Source organism: Cucurbita pepo, chromosome 12 (assembly GCF_057944985.1).
Source record: "Cucurbita pepo subsp. pepo isolate OVF chromosome 12, ASM5794498v1, whole genome shotgun sequence".
Lineage (NCBI taxonomy): Eukaryota > Viridiplantae > Streptophyta > Magnoliopsida > Cucurbitales > Cucurbitaceae > Cucurbita > Cucurbita pepo.
The window spans coordinates 10,756,632-10,771,619 of NC_141809.1; the positions used below are offsets into that span (position 1 = coordinate 10,756,632).

A 14,988-nucleotide genomic window follows, 5' to 3' on the forward strand; every position below is an offset into this window, starting at 1 on the left:
CGCCAACAAGAGGTCTATAGAGAGTAGGATCAGAGAAAGGAGAACCATCAGTAGTCAGGTGTTGAGAAACAACCATGGGAGTGTGGACTGGTTTGCTATCGAGCAACTGAGCACAAGGAAGAATATCTCAAGCATATTTTAATTGACTAATGAAGAGACCATCAGGAGTGGGTGAAGCTTCAAGACTAAGAAAGTAACTGAGAGAACCCAAATCTTTGGTAGCAAACTCAGAATGAAGCTTGCGAGTAAAGCTGTCAATAAGAGATGAGTTGTTGCCGGTAACAATAATGTCATCAACATAAAAAAGTAAATAGATAAGGTTAGATTGTGATGAAAGACAAAAAGGGACGTGTCAGCGCCACTGCAAGAAAAATCAAGTGTGAGAAGAAATGAGCTAAAACGCTGAAACCAGGCACGAAGAGCTTGCTTTAAGCCATAGAGGGCTTTCTTTAATAGAAAAACATGAGTGGGAAATCGAGGATCAATATACCCAGGAGGTTATTCCATATGAACATGTTCAAAAGAGTTTCATTGAGAAAAACATTCTTGACATCAAGTTGTCGAAGAGGCCATTTATTTGTGACTACAATAGAAAGCACAACATGAACAGTGGTGGTAGCTTTGACAACCTGATTGAAAGTGTCAATGTAGTCAAGACCAGGAACCTGAGTATAACCTTTGGCAACAAGACGAGCCTTGAAACGCTCGAGGGATTCATCAAGTAAATATTTAATACGAAACACCCATTTAGAGCCCACGATGTTGGTGTTGGCAGGGCGAGGAACCAAAGTCCAAGTATCATTTTGTTGTAAAGCTCGAATTTCTTCATCCATGACAGCAACCCAAGCAGGATTCTTAGCTGCAGATTTAAATTCTTTTGACTCAGTGGATGCAAGAAGAGCAGAAAGAAGTCCAGATGAGCCCAAAATATCAATATTTGCTGGATGACGAGTCTTGAATATACCAGCTTTGGCTCGTGTGATCATAGGATGAGAGCCCAAAGAAGAGAAATCAACAGAATGTTCAATAGAGGTCAGATCAGAAGTCGAGGGTGGCAAAGCAGAACCTTCATGAGAAGTATCAACCTGCACAAACTCATCCAAAAGATCAGAACAAATATCACACCGGGATGAATTGGATCGAGGAATGTGTGATGATGAAGTGGTGGTGGGGGGGGGGGGGGGGGGTGAATCAATATGATAAAGATGTGGTTCCAAGAAATTTGAAATATGAAGAGAGGAAAGAGATTGGCCCTGTGAACTAGGGATAGCAGGAAAGTGAGTTTCATCAAATTGAGCATGGCGGGTGATATATAGCTTAGTGGTGGCGGGATCAAGACAGCGGAACCCTTTATGAGCAGGACTATAACCTACAAAATACAAGAAATGCTGCGGGGAGAAAGTTTGTTAGCCATATAATCACGCAAGTAAGGATAAACATGACAACCAAAGGGATGAAAATTGTCATAATGCGGAGAGTAGCCGTAGAGGAGTTCAAAGGATGACTTACCTCCAAGAAGTGAAGTAGGCAACCGGTTGATAATATAAGCTGCAGTGCTGAAGGCGTCAACCCAAAAACGAGGAGAAAGATGGGAGTGAAAGAGAAGGGCCAAGCTAGTCTCAGTCACATGACGGTGTTTTCTCTCAACACAACCATTTTGAGTAGGTGTATATGGACAAGAGAGTTGATGGTGGATGCCATAAGTACGTAAATGAGTTTTGAAAAAAGTGCTAGTAAATTCAGTACCTCCATCGCTTTAAAATACCTTGATACGAGAAGAATATTGATTTTCCACAAATTTTTTAAATTGAAGAAACATATCAAAGAAATGAGATTTAAATTTTAAAGGGTAAAATCAAGTGAATCGAGAATAATCATCAATAAAAATAACATAGTAAAGAAAACCCGAATTTGATTTGACAGGGGAAGGACCCCAAAGATCACAATGAATAAGATCTAATACATGAGACGACCTACGTTCATTGCGGGAATAAGGAAATCGATGACTTTTCGCAAGCTGACAAGTACTACATAGTGATGGAGAAGGCAATAAAGACGTAAGAGAAAGATGACATTTTCTATTTAAAAAAGAAATAACAGAATGATTCACATGACCCAGACGAGCATGCCATAAATCATATGAAGCACATAAAGATTTGTTTCTAAGTACTGAAATAAAAGCAGGGTTGTCGCGCTCCAACATATATAGACCTCCATCTCTTTTACCGGTTGCCACCAGTCTTCCTGTTTGACGATTCTGAATAGTAAGAAGATTATTAGTAAATGTAACCGAGAGAGGAAAATCAGACGTTAATTTACTGATTGAAAGAAGATTTTTAGTGAGACCAGGGACAACCAAGACATCTAATAAGTGAATATTTGGAACAAGAGAAAGAGTACCGATGTGGATAATGGGTAGGGATGCACCGTTTCCTACGATCACAGAGTCCTTACCCGTGTAATTTTTAGACTAAACCAAAATAGATGGGTCAGCGGTCATATGGGGTGAAGCCCCAGTATCTAGAAACCAATCAGCAGCATCGGGTCCAGCAATAGAACAGGACGTGTTGAAGGCTTCAGCACGGTGAGCATGAGTAGAATCAGGTCGAACATACCGTTGGTTGCAGCGGTCAACATAATGGCCCTCTTTGCGGCATATTTGGCAGTGAGGTGGTCGATGATCCTAACTTGAGTGGGTTCGTCCTCGATTGGAAGAGTTATTTTTGTGGAAATAAGAACGACCTCGCTGGTTGCTAGAGGAAGGAGGGTGGCTTCCATGGATGTGACCACGATTAGTGGCTGTGAATGCTGTAGGAGTGGAGTCAGAGGACTCAAGGGAGCGCTAAAATAACTCAAAACTTTCAGCTTTAGAGACTAAATCTGCCAAACAGGGGATAGGGGTGAGAGCCATCTGGGCAGTAGAAAAGGCTGAAAAATCGGTGCCGAGCCATGAAGGAACCAGTGCACTTTATTAATGTCCTCGACGGGTCTACCAATGGCATGAAGTTAGTCACAAATTATTTTGAAGGCACGGGCATACTCAGCAATAGGTTTGGTGCCACGTTTCATCAGCTGCAAGTCATCCTTGAGTCTCAGTTCACGAGCTTTCGAATGATAGCTGAACGTAGTTTCCAACGCAAGCCAAACGTCACGTGCAGTGGAGAGACCAACGACAACAGCAATGGCTTCCTCGGTCAGAGAGGAGAGCAGGAGACAGAGAAGTCGTTGATCGGCTCCTCTCCACGCCAAATATTTGGGGTTGAGTGTTGATGAGGTTTCTGGTTCAAAGTGAGTTGGGAACCATAGTTCCATCAACATAGCCCAGCATGTCTTGACTCCAAGGAGAGGGAGAAGTTGACTTTTCCAAAGAAGATAATTGGATGAAGAAAATTTGATGGTGATTATATGGATTAGAGTGTTGAAAGGAAGAAGATGATAAGAGGATTCGGAAGCCATAGAGAAAAAAGGATCAGGGTTGTTAAACCAAAAAAAAGCTCTGATACCATAAAAATGTTTACTGAAACCAGCACACCTAAATGGTGGTGAAAGTTCTCTATTCATAATCATTTACAGTATAGAGAATTAGGGCAAATTACAAGTAATATGGAAAGAACAATTAATGAATACAATATATTTGCCTTTAGTAAAATGACAAATATGGTAAGCCATAATGTAAGGCAAATATCTAGATATTTTCCTTATAATAACGGTCAACTATCCTTAACAAAAAGTCTGAGACTTTTTATAGCGTTTTTGTATAGCTATAAGTGATGCTATAATAAAGCATAAATATATAGCTTATATACAATGCTATGAAAACATTTAATAGCATTTTTCATTGAAGCTATGTTAATATAGCTAAAATAATGTGTTGTTATTAACTTATAATAGCATATTCACAACGCTATAATTTAGTTATATGTGGAAATCACGGCAAGGGGAGTAAGATTTTGATTACCTTGTTAATCAAATATCTCAAGGCAAGAACATTGTTTGAGATTCGAATCACTCCACAAGCAATATCGATCATGTCTAGCTTGAATGATTCTTGTTGATCAAATATCTCAACGCAAGAACGCTTGTTTGAGATTCGAATCACTCCATAAGCAAGATTGATCTTGTCAAGCTTGAATGATTTTACGTGCAACCTAAACTACATATAATTGCAAAGAAACTTAGCCATTGGCTAAAAATAGCACAAATGCTTTTTTTACTGTATTTTCCAAGTCTACTTACAAATACAACACTTTGTATAACCTCGAAATGAAACTATTAAAGGCATTTCAAGAGTTATAACATTCATACTTAATGCCCATAATTAAATTATGTAATTGTAACACGAAGTAAATAAAAAGTCTTAAAAATATATTAATTAAATACAATAACTCTAAATTACTTAAAATTGTAATCTACCCAAAATTTATAACATGAAACTTCATTCTTCTTCAATGTGGCATAAATTGAAATATCTTTTCATAATTTCAACAATATTTCCTTCACATCTTCATTAAAGTATATTGTACGATTGATATCTCTTGGTTCATATCATTTAGTATTTATAGCTTTAATATTATATTATAACAAAATTATTTACTCATTTATAATTATTATAATTATTGTAATACACGTTTGATAGCAATTATTTTTGGTTATATAAATTTTGTTATGCTTTGTGTCTAACTACCCCATATACAACCTTTCCTTTCTTCATTTTTCCATTAAGATGGGCTTTCTTCCCCTTCAAAACTGCAAATATTTAAAGAAAAAAGGCTAATAACCATTCAATTTTTAAAGTAAGGCATAAAAATCAAAATAGTACTGATACATCGATAAATAAAAGTAAACAATATATGATTCATGTCCATTACCAAAAACGGTATGCAACAACTAGCCCACATTCTTTTTTCTATTTGTTCCCAACTGCAGCCCTTAGACACCATCAATTATGGAGTTACTAATATTGCTTTGAAGAGGCAAGTTCAAGTAGTGAAAGGAAGAGAAAAACAAAAGAAGGAAAATTTTAAAGTGATTCCTACATTTGTATAGGCATTCCACATTTTTATAAGCATATCTCTCTCCTACAAAGCAAAAAGTAAAAGAATGAAAAATAACTCTACTCCTACAACACAAGAGTTGAAATAATGATAGTAAGGAACTAAATGTTATTACTGTTCTACCAAACTAAAAAAAGCACGCCAAAGGTAACATTTATATCTCAAAATGAAGGGTAAAAAGCCACCTCCTCCCTCGTAGACCAGCACAATTTATTATGAGCTAACGTCCTTAAAGAAAACCTTAAAGGTGTCCTAAATTAAGCTTAAAACTAACATTCAAATAATATTGATGATCTTTCAAAAAAATCAGATTCTACGATCCTGAAATCACACGAACAATTAAGTTTATCCAAGAAAAACAATCTTTCTAAAAAAAATATTACTCAAGCTAGTACACTACAACAAGAGTACAAATCTAGAACATCTTTCATTTTCTTGATCATTTTTGTGTGAATTGATTGCAAGATTCACAATATCCAATGGATCATCCATCTTCCCTACGAACTTCTTCCTACTAAATTTGTGCAATGCCTCAAGCAGAAAACACATTTATAATGTTCGTGAAAAGGAAAGAAAACTCGTTGTGATCAAACAATAACATGTAATGTGAGACATTACCGATAACTTTTTATACCCTAAAATGAATGCTTATAGCAACTTCGTTGTTCTCAAAGCTCAAACTTGTCCATATGCAAATTTTCACACTACTATATGATTCAATAATTTTATACACCTCATAAGAAAAATCATTATACATTCTATGAGAGTAAAACATGTTCTAATAAACATAATTATACCTTAAAATAAAGCACTAGAAAATACAACATATTCGTCCAACAAATCCATCCAAGTTGTTCTAGAACTACATGAAAATCAATCTCTAAAAAAAAGTTGGCCTTTTTTTTGGAATAATAAGAATCAATACCTAACAAATCAACACCAAAATTTCACAAAAATTCATCCCAATATTTTTAGAGAGCGAATCGTACCTTCTTGGCCCATTGCGGCCTCCAATCTTCATCTCCAAGAAGTTACCGACAACTTATACCGTCCGATCGACGTTTCATATTGGACTGATGCCCCGCAACGCCCAGATTCTAGAGCACAGTGTCACAATGGCACTTTTAATGCAGCGGACTTGCGATTGTGCGACACTCACTTTCCAACGACAAGTGAGTTAAGCCAATTCGTTCTTACGTCGCGTACGGCCAAGCGACGTATGCTCGAGCCTCTAGCCTCGGTTTTAAGAGAAGGTTTTAGAAAGCGAGGGCAGAGAGAGATTTTTGAAAGAGACGTTATATAAGCAAGCAAGAGAGAAATAACAACGGCTTACAGTATATAACCTTGGGTAGGGAGAAGTTGACAACTAGTCGTATCCCCATATAGTACATTCTGAGGCATTTCATGTCTGACAGGCCTAGACATGATATTTCTGAAATGTCATACTTCCTAGAAATACGAAAGTAAAACACTAGAATATGAAAAGACATAAAGGATTGGGCTTGTCATGGGCAGGCGACCATGGGTAACACGCCTTGGACGAGCATGATCATGACATCCTTCCCCACCAAATTGGTTGACGTTCCTGTCAAGCGACTACTTTCGAAACTGGCGATGTGGGTGGCGGCTGAGTCCAGATCTTCGGCGCGTTCCCAGCTGGTTTCCTCCGTAGTGAGATTCTTCCATTTGACAAAGAATTCACGAATCGTCCGTACGGGTCTTCCTATCTTCCTAACCCTTTCGGCTAGGATCTCCTCTATTTCTTTGTTGTTTCTTTGTTTCAGATCGATGCTCGGTCTTGTGATTACATTTCGCTGGTCGTCGTCCGGGTCAGGGTGATAAGGCTTCAAGTTGCTCACATGAATTATTGGGTGGATTTTCATCCATGTGGGTAGCGCAACTCTGTAGGAGGTAGCCCCGATCTTTTTAAGGACTTCAACCGAGCCTTCATATTTTCGAACTAGTCGCTGGTCCTTTCGACTGCGAAATCTGATCTGTTTTGGTCTCAACTTGATGAGGACTTGATCTCCTGCTCGGAATTGAAGGGGGCGACGCTTCTTGTCCGCCCACTTCTTCATATGCTTGGAAGCTTTCTCTAAATATGCCCGGGCTATATCTGTTGCCTGCTTCCATTCTCTTGTGAAGTTTTGAGCTTGAGGGTTTTTCTCTGCATAAGAATGATCAATAGTATGTGGTAAGGCCGGTTGTCATCCACTTACAATTTCGAAGGGACTCTTCCCCTTAGACGAGCTCGTTTGACAATTGAAACAGAATTGGATCACATCAGCAGTTGTATCCAGTTCTTCTGGCGAGCGTTGGTGAAGTGACGTAAGTATTCTTCGAGCAAGCAGTTGAACCGTTTCGTTTGTCCATCGGTTTGAGGATGGTAGCTCGAAGAGATGTTTAAAGTCGTTCCCAAGAAGGCGAATAGTTCGGTCCAAAATGTGCCAATAAATCTACCATCCCTATCACTAATGATGCTCGACGGAATGCCCCATAACTTGACAATGTGTTTGAAAAATAGTTGGGTTGTTAGTTCAGCCGAGCATAATTTGGGAGTGGGAACAAACGTCGCATATTTAGAGAACCGATCTACGATAACGAAGATGACGTCATATTCTCCAACTTTTGGGAGGTGTGTTATGAAGTCGAGAGACACACTTTCCCAAGGTCTTGTCGACACAGGTAGAGGTTCCAAGAGTCTCGAGACTTTGGCTTTCTTGACTTTGTCCTGTTGGCAGATGAGGCACGTCTTGGTGTACTGCATGATATCATCCCGCATATTCGGCCAGAAGTACCCCTTTTTAATTAGGGCATACATTCTTTGCCACCTAGGGTGTCCTGCCCATAAGGTATCATGACATTCCTGAATGAGCTTCTTCCTCAGTTCTCCCATTCTTGGGACGTATAACCTGTTTCCTTTAGTCATTAGAAGGTGTCCCTCGACTCAAAACTGTCGTGTCTTCCCAGCTTTGGCCGATGGGTCTTTGTGTAAATGTTCTTTGATGATGTCGCGCATCGATCCATCGATCTTACTTGAATGAATATGGGCTAACATGCACAGGGCCGCATGTTCGCCCTTCCAACTCAGTGCATCGGTTGCTTGATTACTCTTCCCTGCTTTGTGTTCGAATTTGAAGTCGAATTTCGCCAACGACTCTTGCCACCGGGCTTGTTTTGCCGTCAATTTTGGTTGATCGAAGAAGTGGCAGATGGCGCTGTTATCCGTCTTCACTATGAACTGTGATCCCAAGAGATAATGTCTCAAGACTCGTAGGAAATGAACTACAACCAGCATTTCTTTTTCGGAGACAGTGTATCTCCGTTCCGCATCATTGAGCTTTCGACTTTCATAAACGATGGGGTGCCCTTCTTGAATAAGGACACCACCTAGGGCAAAGTCGGAAGCATCTGTTTCTATTTCAAATGGCTTTGTAACATCTACTAACCCGAGGACAAAACCCCTCGTCATGGTTGCCTTCAGATCTTCAAAGGCCATTTGACATTTATTTGACCACGACCAAGGGTGGTCTTTCTTGAGGAGCTCCGTTAAGGAGGCGGCTCGTCATGAAAACACTTCGACGAACCGCCTATAGTAGTTTGCTAATCTTAAGAAGGACCGCACATCGGATACGGAAGTAGGGACTTTCCACTCTTGGATAGCTTTTATCTTATTGCTATCCATCCCGATCTGTCCAGAACTAATGACATGTCCGAGGAAGTTGATGCATGTCTGTGCGAAGGCACATTTTTCTTTCTTGACGTACAACTAATTCTGCCGCAGCTTGTCAAATACCAGCTTCAAGTGTACTTTGTGTTCCTCTAGGGTTATGCTGTATACAACTACGTCGTCGAGTTATACTATGATGAACTGATCCAAGTATTCGTAGAAAACATGGTTCATTATCGTGCAAAACGTAGCTGGGGCGTTTGTCAAGCCAAAGGGCATTACCAGGAACTCGAAGGCCCCATATCTTGTCACGCACGTCGTCTTGGACTCGTCCCCCTCGGTGATACATACTTGGTAGTACCCTGATCGTAAGTCCAACTTCGTGAAGTATTTGCCCCATGAAGTTGGTCGAACAAGTCGAATATTATCGGTAGTGAGTACTTGTTGCGTACCGTCACCTTGTTTGAGGCTCTATAATCTATGCACAGAAGCAACGTCCTATCCTTCTTTTTCTGAAATAGTACAGGAGCTCCGTAAGGTGCTTTTGTCGGGCGGATGAATCCTGCCGTCAACAACTCATCTAGTTGTTTCCTCAATTTGGCTAGCTCAGGGGGAGTCATCCGGTATGCGTTCTTCGCTGGGGGGTTTAATCCCAGGAAGGAGTTCAATTTCGTGATCAATGCCTCGACGGGGCAGTAATGTTTGTGGTAGACTCTCTGGCATTATGTCAGCATAACTGTTTAGTACCTCCTTGATTTCGTCTGGGATAGTTTCCTCAGTAGTTACTTCTTCCATCAGTGGTATAGCCATAAATGTAGGTTCCTCTCGTGTGAGTCCTCTTTTCAATTGTATGGCTGAGATCATTCTAAGATTACCTGGCTGCTTGATGCTTGCAGGTATTACTGTGGGATTGCGGTCGGTGATCACCAAGCATTTCGCTAGTGGCATTGGGATAACTTTGTGTTCTAGGAGGAACTCCATCTCAAGTACCACGTCAAAGTCGTCCATGCAAACTACGACAAGATCCAGCTCTCCTATCCAAGTCCCTAATTTGAAGGAGACTCTTTTGGAAACTCCCACAATAGGCAAGGCCTCGGAGTTGACAGCTTTCATTTTTCCAGGGTCTTTTCCTATGGTGAGTCCCAATCTTCGGGCTTCTTGATCGGCGATGAAGTTGTGAGTCGCTCCTGAGTCTATCAAAGTGCTCTTGCTCAGTCGAGAGTTTATTGTCGCATCCACAAACATGAGCCCTTTCTCTATTATCTCCTTCGGTTCGACCTTCCGTTGGAGGGCTGACAGGAATTTGAGCACGCCCATTCGAGGGTTGTCTTGATCTTCCTTCTTGTCTAGCATAGTCTCGACTCTTGTGTCGTTGCCCTCTTGAATGGACACTTGGATGCAGTGAGAGAGGCCCGATGAGGACAGTAGGACACTTTGTGGGGGCCTTTACACAATATGCATTGTAAAGGTGTTGTCAGGTGGTTCCTTTGAGGGTAAGGTCCTCGAGATGTCCCCGCTTGGTTGTTTTGAGGAGTTCTATCTGTCCACCTACTTGGTCTGTCGTTACCTCCGTTTGGCCTGTTGGGGCTTCCATTTCAATGACCTGGCGGCTTATATGTTTTGCCCCCAGTGTTTGGGGCCTGTGTTGTTTATCTTTGGTAACTCGCCTCGTTCCCATAGTCTAGGAGTCTCTCAGCGCTGGCAATTGCGGTAGCTAGGTCTTGGACCTTTTTCTCGTGTATTTTTGTTTTGGCCAATGGTTGTAACCCATTTATAAAGAAGAACACTTAGTCCTTCTCTGATATGCCCCTAATATCTAGCATCAGGGTCGAAAATTGTCTGACATAGTCCCTTAGGCTTCCAGTTTGCTTTAGCGCTATTAGTTTTTCCATTGCTAGATGGTCTACGTTTTCGGGGAGGAATTGGCCCCTCAACTCTCTTTTGAGGTCTTCCCACGAGTTTATGGTGCACAATCCATTCTTGATGTCTTGTACCTTCATACGCCACCAAAGTTTGGCGTCGTCTATGAGATACATCAAGGCTACTGTCACCTTCATGTCGTCGGTACAAGCCGGTGTGACTTTGAAGTACTGTTCGACATCAAACTCTTTGGCATGAAGTTCTCCAACTCTTTGGCATCCCGGTTCCCTTTGAAAGGTCTAGGTTCGGGAAACTTCAGTTTGTTGGATCCTGTATTAGTTTGCCCAGCCAAGACGTTCTCCACGGCTTTCATGGTCACTCGATTCGGGTGCTCATGGCGGACATCTTTTCTTGCATGTCATCGATCGTTGTTCTGAATTCGTCAGCTAATCCATTGAACAAACTCAATATTGTATTTTGTAGCACATCAAACTCTTCGTCATGTCTCTTCTTGTGTGCGATAGAACTATCGGAGCTACCAGATGGTCTTAGGCTGCTCGTAGGAGCAACCTTTTCTTCGAGTGAGGTTATTGTTATTTCACGGAGCTTGTGCTTTGGGTGTTGACTTTGTCGTCGACATGTTCTCGGTCTTTGTTATTTCACGGAGCTTACAAAGCTCTGATACCACTTGTCACAATCGCACTTTTAATGACAGCAGACTTGCGATTGTACGGCACTCACTTTCCAACGACAAGTGAGCTAAGCCAATTCGTTCTTGCGTCACCTACGGCCAAGCGACGTATGCTCGAGCCTCTGGCCTCAATTTTAAGAGAACGTTTTAGAAAGCGAGGGCAGAGAGAGATTTTCGAAAGAGAGATTTTTTAAAGAGACGTTATATAAGCAAGCAAGAGAGAAATAACAACGGCTTACAGTATATAACCTTGGGTAGGAAGAAGTTGACAACTAGTCGTATCCCCCTATAGTACATTCTGAGGCATTTCATGTCTAACAGGCCTAGACATGATATTTCTGAAACGTCATACTTCCTAGAAATACAAAAGTAAAACACTAGAATATGAAAAGACATAAAGGGTTGGGCTTGACATGGGCATGCGGCCATGTGCAACACGCCTTGGACGAGCATGACCGTGACACACAGCAACACTATCCAATATATGAATCTCCTGTTAAAGATGGTCATACTAGACCTGTTCTCTACTGTTGATATGACTACCATTTCTTTAGGATGTCCACTTCTTTAGAACCACTGAATTAATTAGTGAGTGGTTGTTTTTCTAGTTGGCTAATTTTATCATTTCTAAATTTGTTAGTTTGTAAGGCTATAAAAGCCAACCAAGTAGATTTGTTTGATAATGCTATTGGTTTTAGAGCTTTAGTTTGTGTGTTTACACCATTTGGTATCAAAACCACATCGCAAGGCCTGATTGTGAGAAGAAGAAACTGCAGTTTTTTTTTTCTTAAGGAGTGAGCTGAAAGAGATTCAAAATATGGTAGCTGAAATCAATTTCGTTCAACTGACAATTCCTAAGTTTGATGGCCATTATGATCATTGGTCTATGCCTAAAGCTATTGTGCGGCATTGTTTTTTTTTTTTTTTTTAAATTTTAAAGGGGTACCTCGCACATGATTTCTAATAAAATTCTGCATGATTTTCATCATTTTCCAAATAAATCTCATTATCTTTCGTAACGGTCTTATATGATAAGTTGGGTCGTTACCGTTGGTATTAGAGCCCAGTTATGGGATTATGTAGACTGCTTACATCGTAAGCCAAAGAGTCGCCCATGACTGAACAACAAACCCTCGTCACTTCCAGGTACGCTTGGCCATAAAATGGAGGAATATGTATTGTCAAATAGTGAAATCACATTGGTTATCCTGGATGATTTTATGTGCGCTTGTCAATCAAAATTAGTGGATAATGCATGTTGCTTAATGTACGAATATGTATTGTCGAGTATTGATATTTTGATTGACTATCGTGTGTGGTTTTATGTACTTGTCAGTCATAAAGTAGTGTATAATACACGTTGTAAGAGAAAAAAAAATTTGTGTGTGGTTTTATGTACTTGTCAGTCATAAAGTAGTGTATAATACACGTTGAAAGCCCAAAATTTGTGCGCAAAGTGCCAGGCAGACAACCCATCACAACCGGGGAGACGTTGACGCATCAGAAGAAAGTAAGTATTTTCGGGCTTTCAAACGTCGGGACCCCGAAGTATTTGAGGGAAAATCCAAGGACCGTGTCGTAGCTGAATTATGGTTGTCGGCTATTGATGAAATTTTTCGACGCATGAAGTGTCCGAAGGAACATAGACTGAGTTGCGTGACCTATTTGTTATGCGAAGATGATAAACTGTGGTGGCAATCAGCCTCCCGGGCGATTGCTGCAGACGAGGATGACATCACCTAGACGCAGTTTAGAAAAGCGTTTCTCCAAAAATACTTCAAACCAGTGGTGCGATATAAGAAGTAACGCGAATTCCTAAGCATATAGCAGGGAAATAGGTCAGTAGAAGAGTATGAACGAAAGTTCACCCGTCTGTCCCGTTTCGCCCCAATAATGGTCTCAACAGAGGGGCGGTATCAGCTCACGTTCCACCTGACTACGCTACAGCACTTCGACTTGTTGAGACGCTCGATTTTAGGGAATATCCAACAGAAGACACCCAAACCCACTTAAACACGTCGGTTGACAAGAAGAGAGCAGACGTCACCTACCTCCTCAAAGGTATCTTGGCACCAAGCCAAGACAAATTTAAACCAAGAGCGTAGGCAACCAAAGGGTTGCCCACAGAACACGCCACGTGACGGACCACGTTGCTCATACTGTGGGAGAGGTCACCCAGGACAGTGCAGGTTTAAGAATAGGGTATGTTTCAACTGTCACCAAGAAGACCACGTTGTCGCGCACTGCACCCAAGGGAGAGCAACTAGTACCAATAGACCCCCTGCTTACCAACCAAACTCAAACCTGATGCCAGCTCCACAATAGGGGCTAATGTATACTACCACTCGCCAGGAGGCAGAAAACTCCAACACTGCAGTCACAGGTACACTCTCTATTCTTGGGTACTACGCACGGGTCTTATTTGATTCAGGGTCAACCCACTCTTTTATCTCCACTAATCTTGTAAAACACGCAAGAGTAGAAGTTGAACCGCTAGGGTACGGGTTGTCTGTGGGTACCCCAGTAGGGGTAAGTATGGAAGCCTTCGAGAGGGTAAAGGATTGTCAGTTGTGTGTGTTAAACCACACGATGGATGTGACGCTGATACTCCTAGACATGGCCAATTTTGACGTCATCGTAGGGATGGAGTGGTTAGCTAAAAACCATGCATTCATCGATTGCTTCAACAAGGAGGTGATGTTCAGACCTCCTGGTCAGCCAAGCTTCAAGTTCAAGGGGACCAGGGAGGGAACGGTCTCGAGGATAGTCTCGGCATTAAAGGCAAGGAAGATGTTATCCCAGGGTGCTTGGGGGAAATTAGCTCATGTGGTGGAATTAGGGTGAACTGAGGTGAGCATTAACTCAATGCCATTAGTGAGAGAATTCGTGGACGTGTTCCCAGAAGATCTCTCGAGCCTACCCCCAAAGCGTGAGATGGAATTCGAAATTGTACTTGAGCCAGGAACAACCCCCATATCAAGAGCCCCGTACAGAATGGCCCTTGCTGAACTAAAGAACTAAAGTTGCAGCTTCAAGAGCTACTAAGCAAAGGCTTTATATGACCAAGTGTGTCTCCTTGGGGAGCCCAGTGATATTTGTGAAGAAGAAGAACGACTCTATGCGCTTATGCATGGACTATCGGGACTTAACAAAGTGACAATTAAAAACAAGTATCCTTTACCCCAAATCGATGACCTGTTCGACCAGTTGCAAGGAGCAGTTGTGTTCTCAAAGATTGACTTACGGTCAGGCTACCATCAGTTGAGGATTACGGAGAGTGATATCTCAAAGACAGCCTTCCGCACAAGGTATGGACATTACGAGTTTAGGGTAATGTCGTTTGGCTTGACCAACGCTCCAGCAACATTTATGGGGTTGATGAACAAAGTGTTCAAAGAGTTCTTAGACAACTTCGTGATTGTCTTCATCGATAATATCTTCGAAAAGTGCTGACCACTCTGAGAACGAACAAGTTGTTTGCAAAGTTCTCCAAGTGTGAATTCTGGGCAGAATAGGTGGGATTTCTTGGGCATGTAGTTTCAAGCATGGGAATCACCGTAGACCCAACAAAGATTGAAGCGGTGACGAATTGGCCTCGCCCGACCACAGTGACTGAGGTATGAAGTTTTCTTGGACTAGCAGGGTATTATCGGCGGTTTTTGCAGGATTTCTCCAAGATCGCCACCCCCCTCACTGAGTTGACCAAGAAAGGA

The 14,988-nt window shown here is 41.5% G+C and overlaps 1 protein-coding gene across 1 annotated transcript; it reads left to right on the top strand.

The window, feature by feature from the left end:
* Positions 1–13,606: 13,606 nt before the first annotated feature.
* On the top strand, positions 13,607–14,119 carry LOC147790002 (uncharacterized). The gene has a single exon (XM_087129429.1). It carries the CDS (start codon positions 13,607–13,609, stop codon positions 14,117–14,119), a length of 513 nt encoding a protein of 170 aa, XP_086985555.1.
* The last annotated feature ends 869 nt before the right edge of the window (positions 14,120–14,988 follow it).

Bases quoted from the DNA above. Each gene is read 5' to 3' on its own strand.
- LOC147790002 (XM_087129429.1), top strand. From the start codon at position 13,607: ATGTATACTACCACTCGCCAGGAGGCAGAAAACTCCAACACTGCAGTC.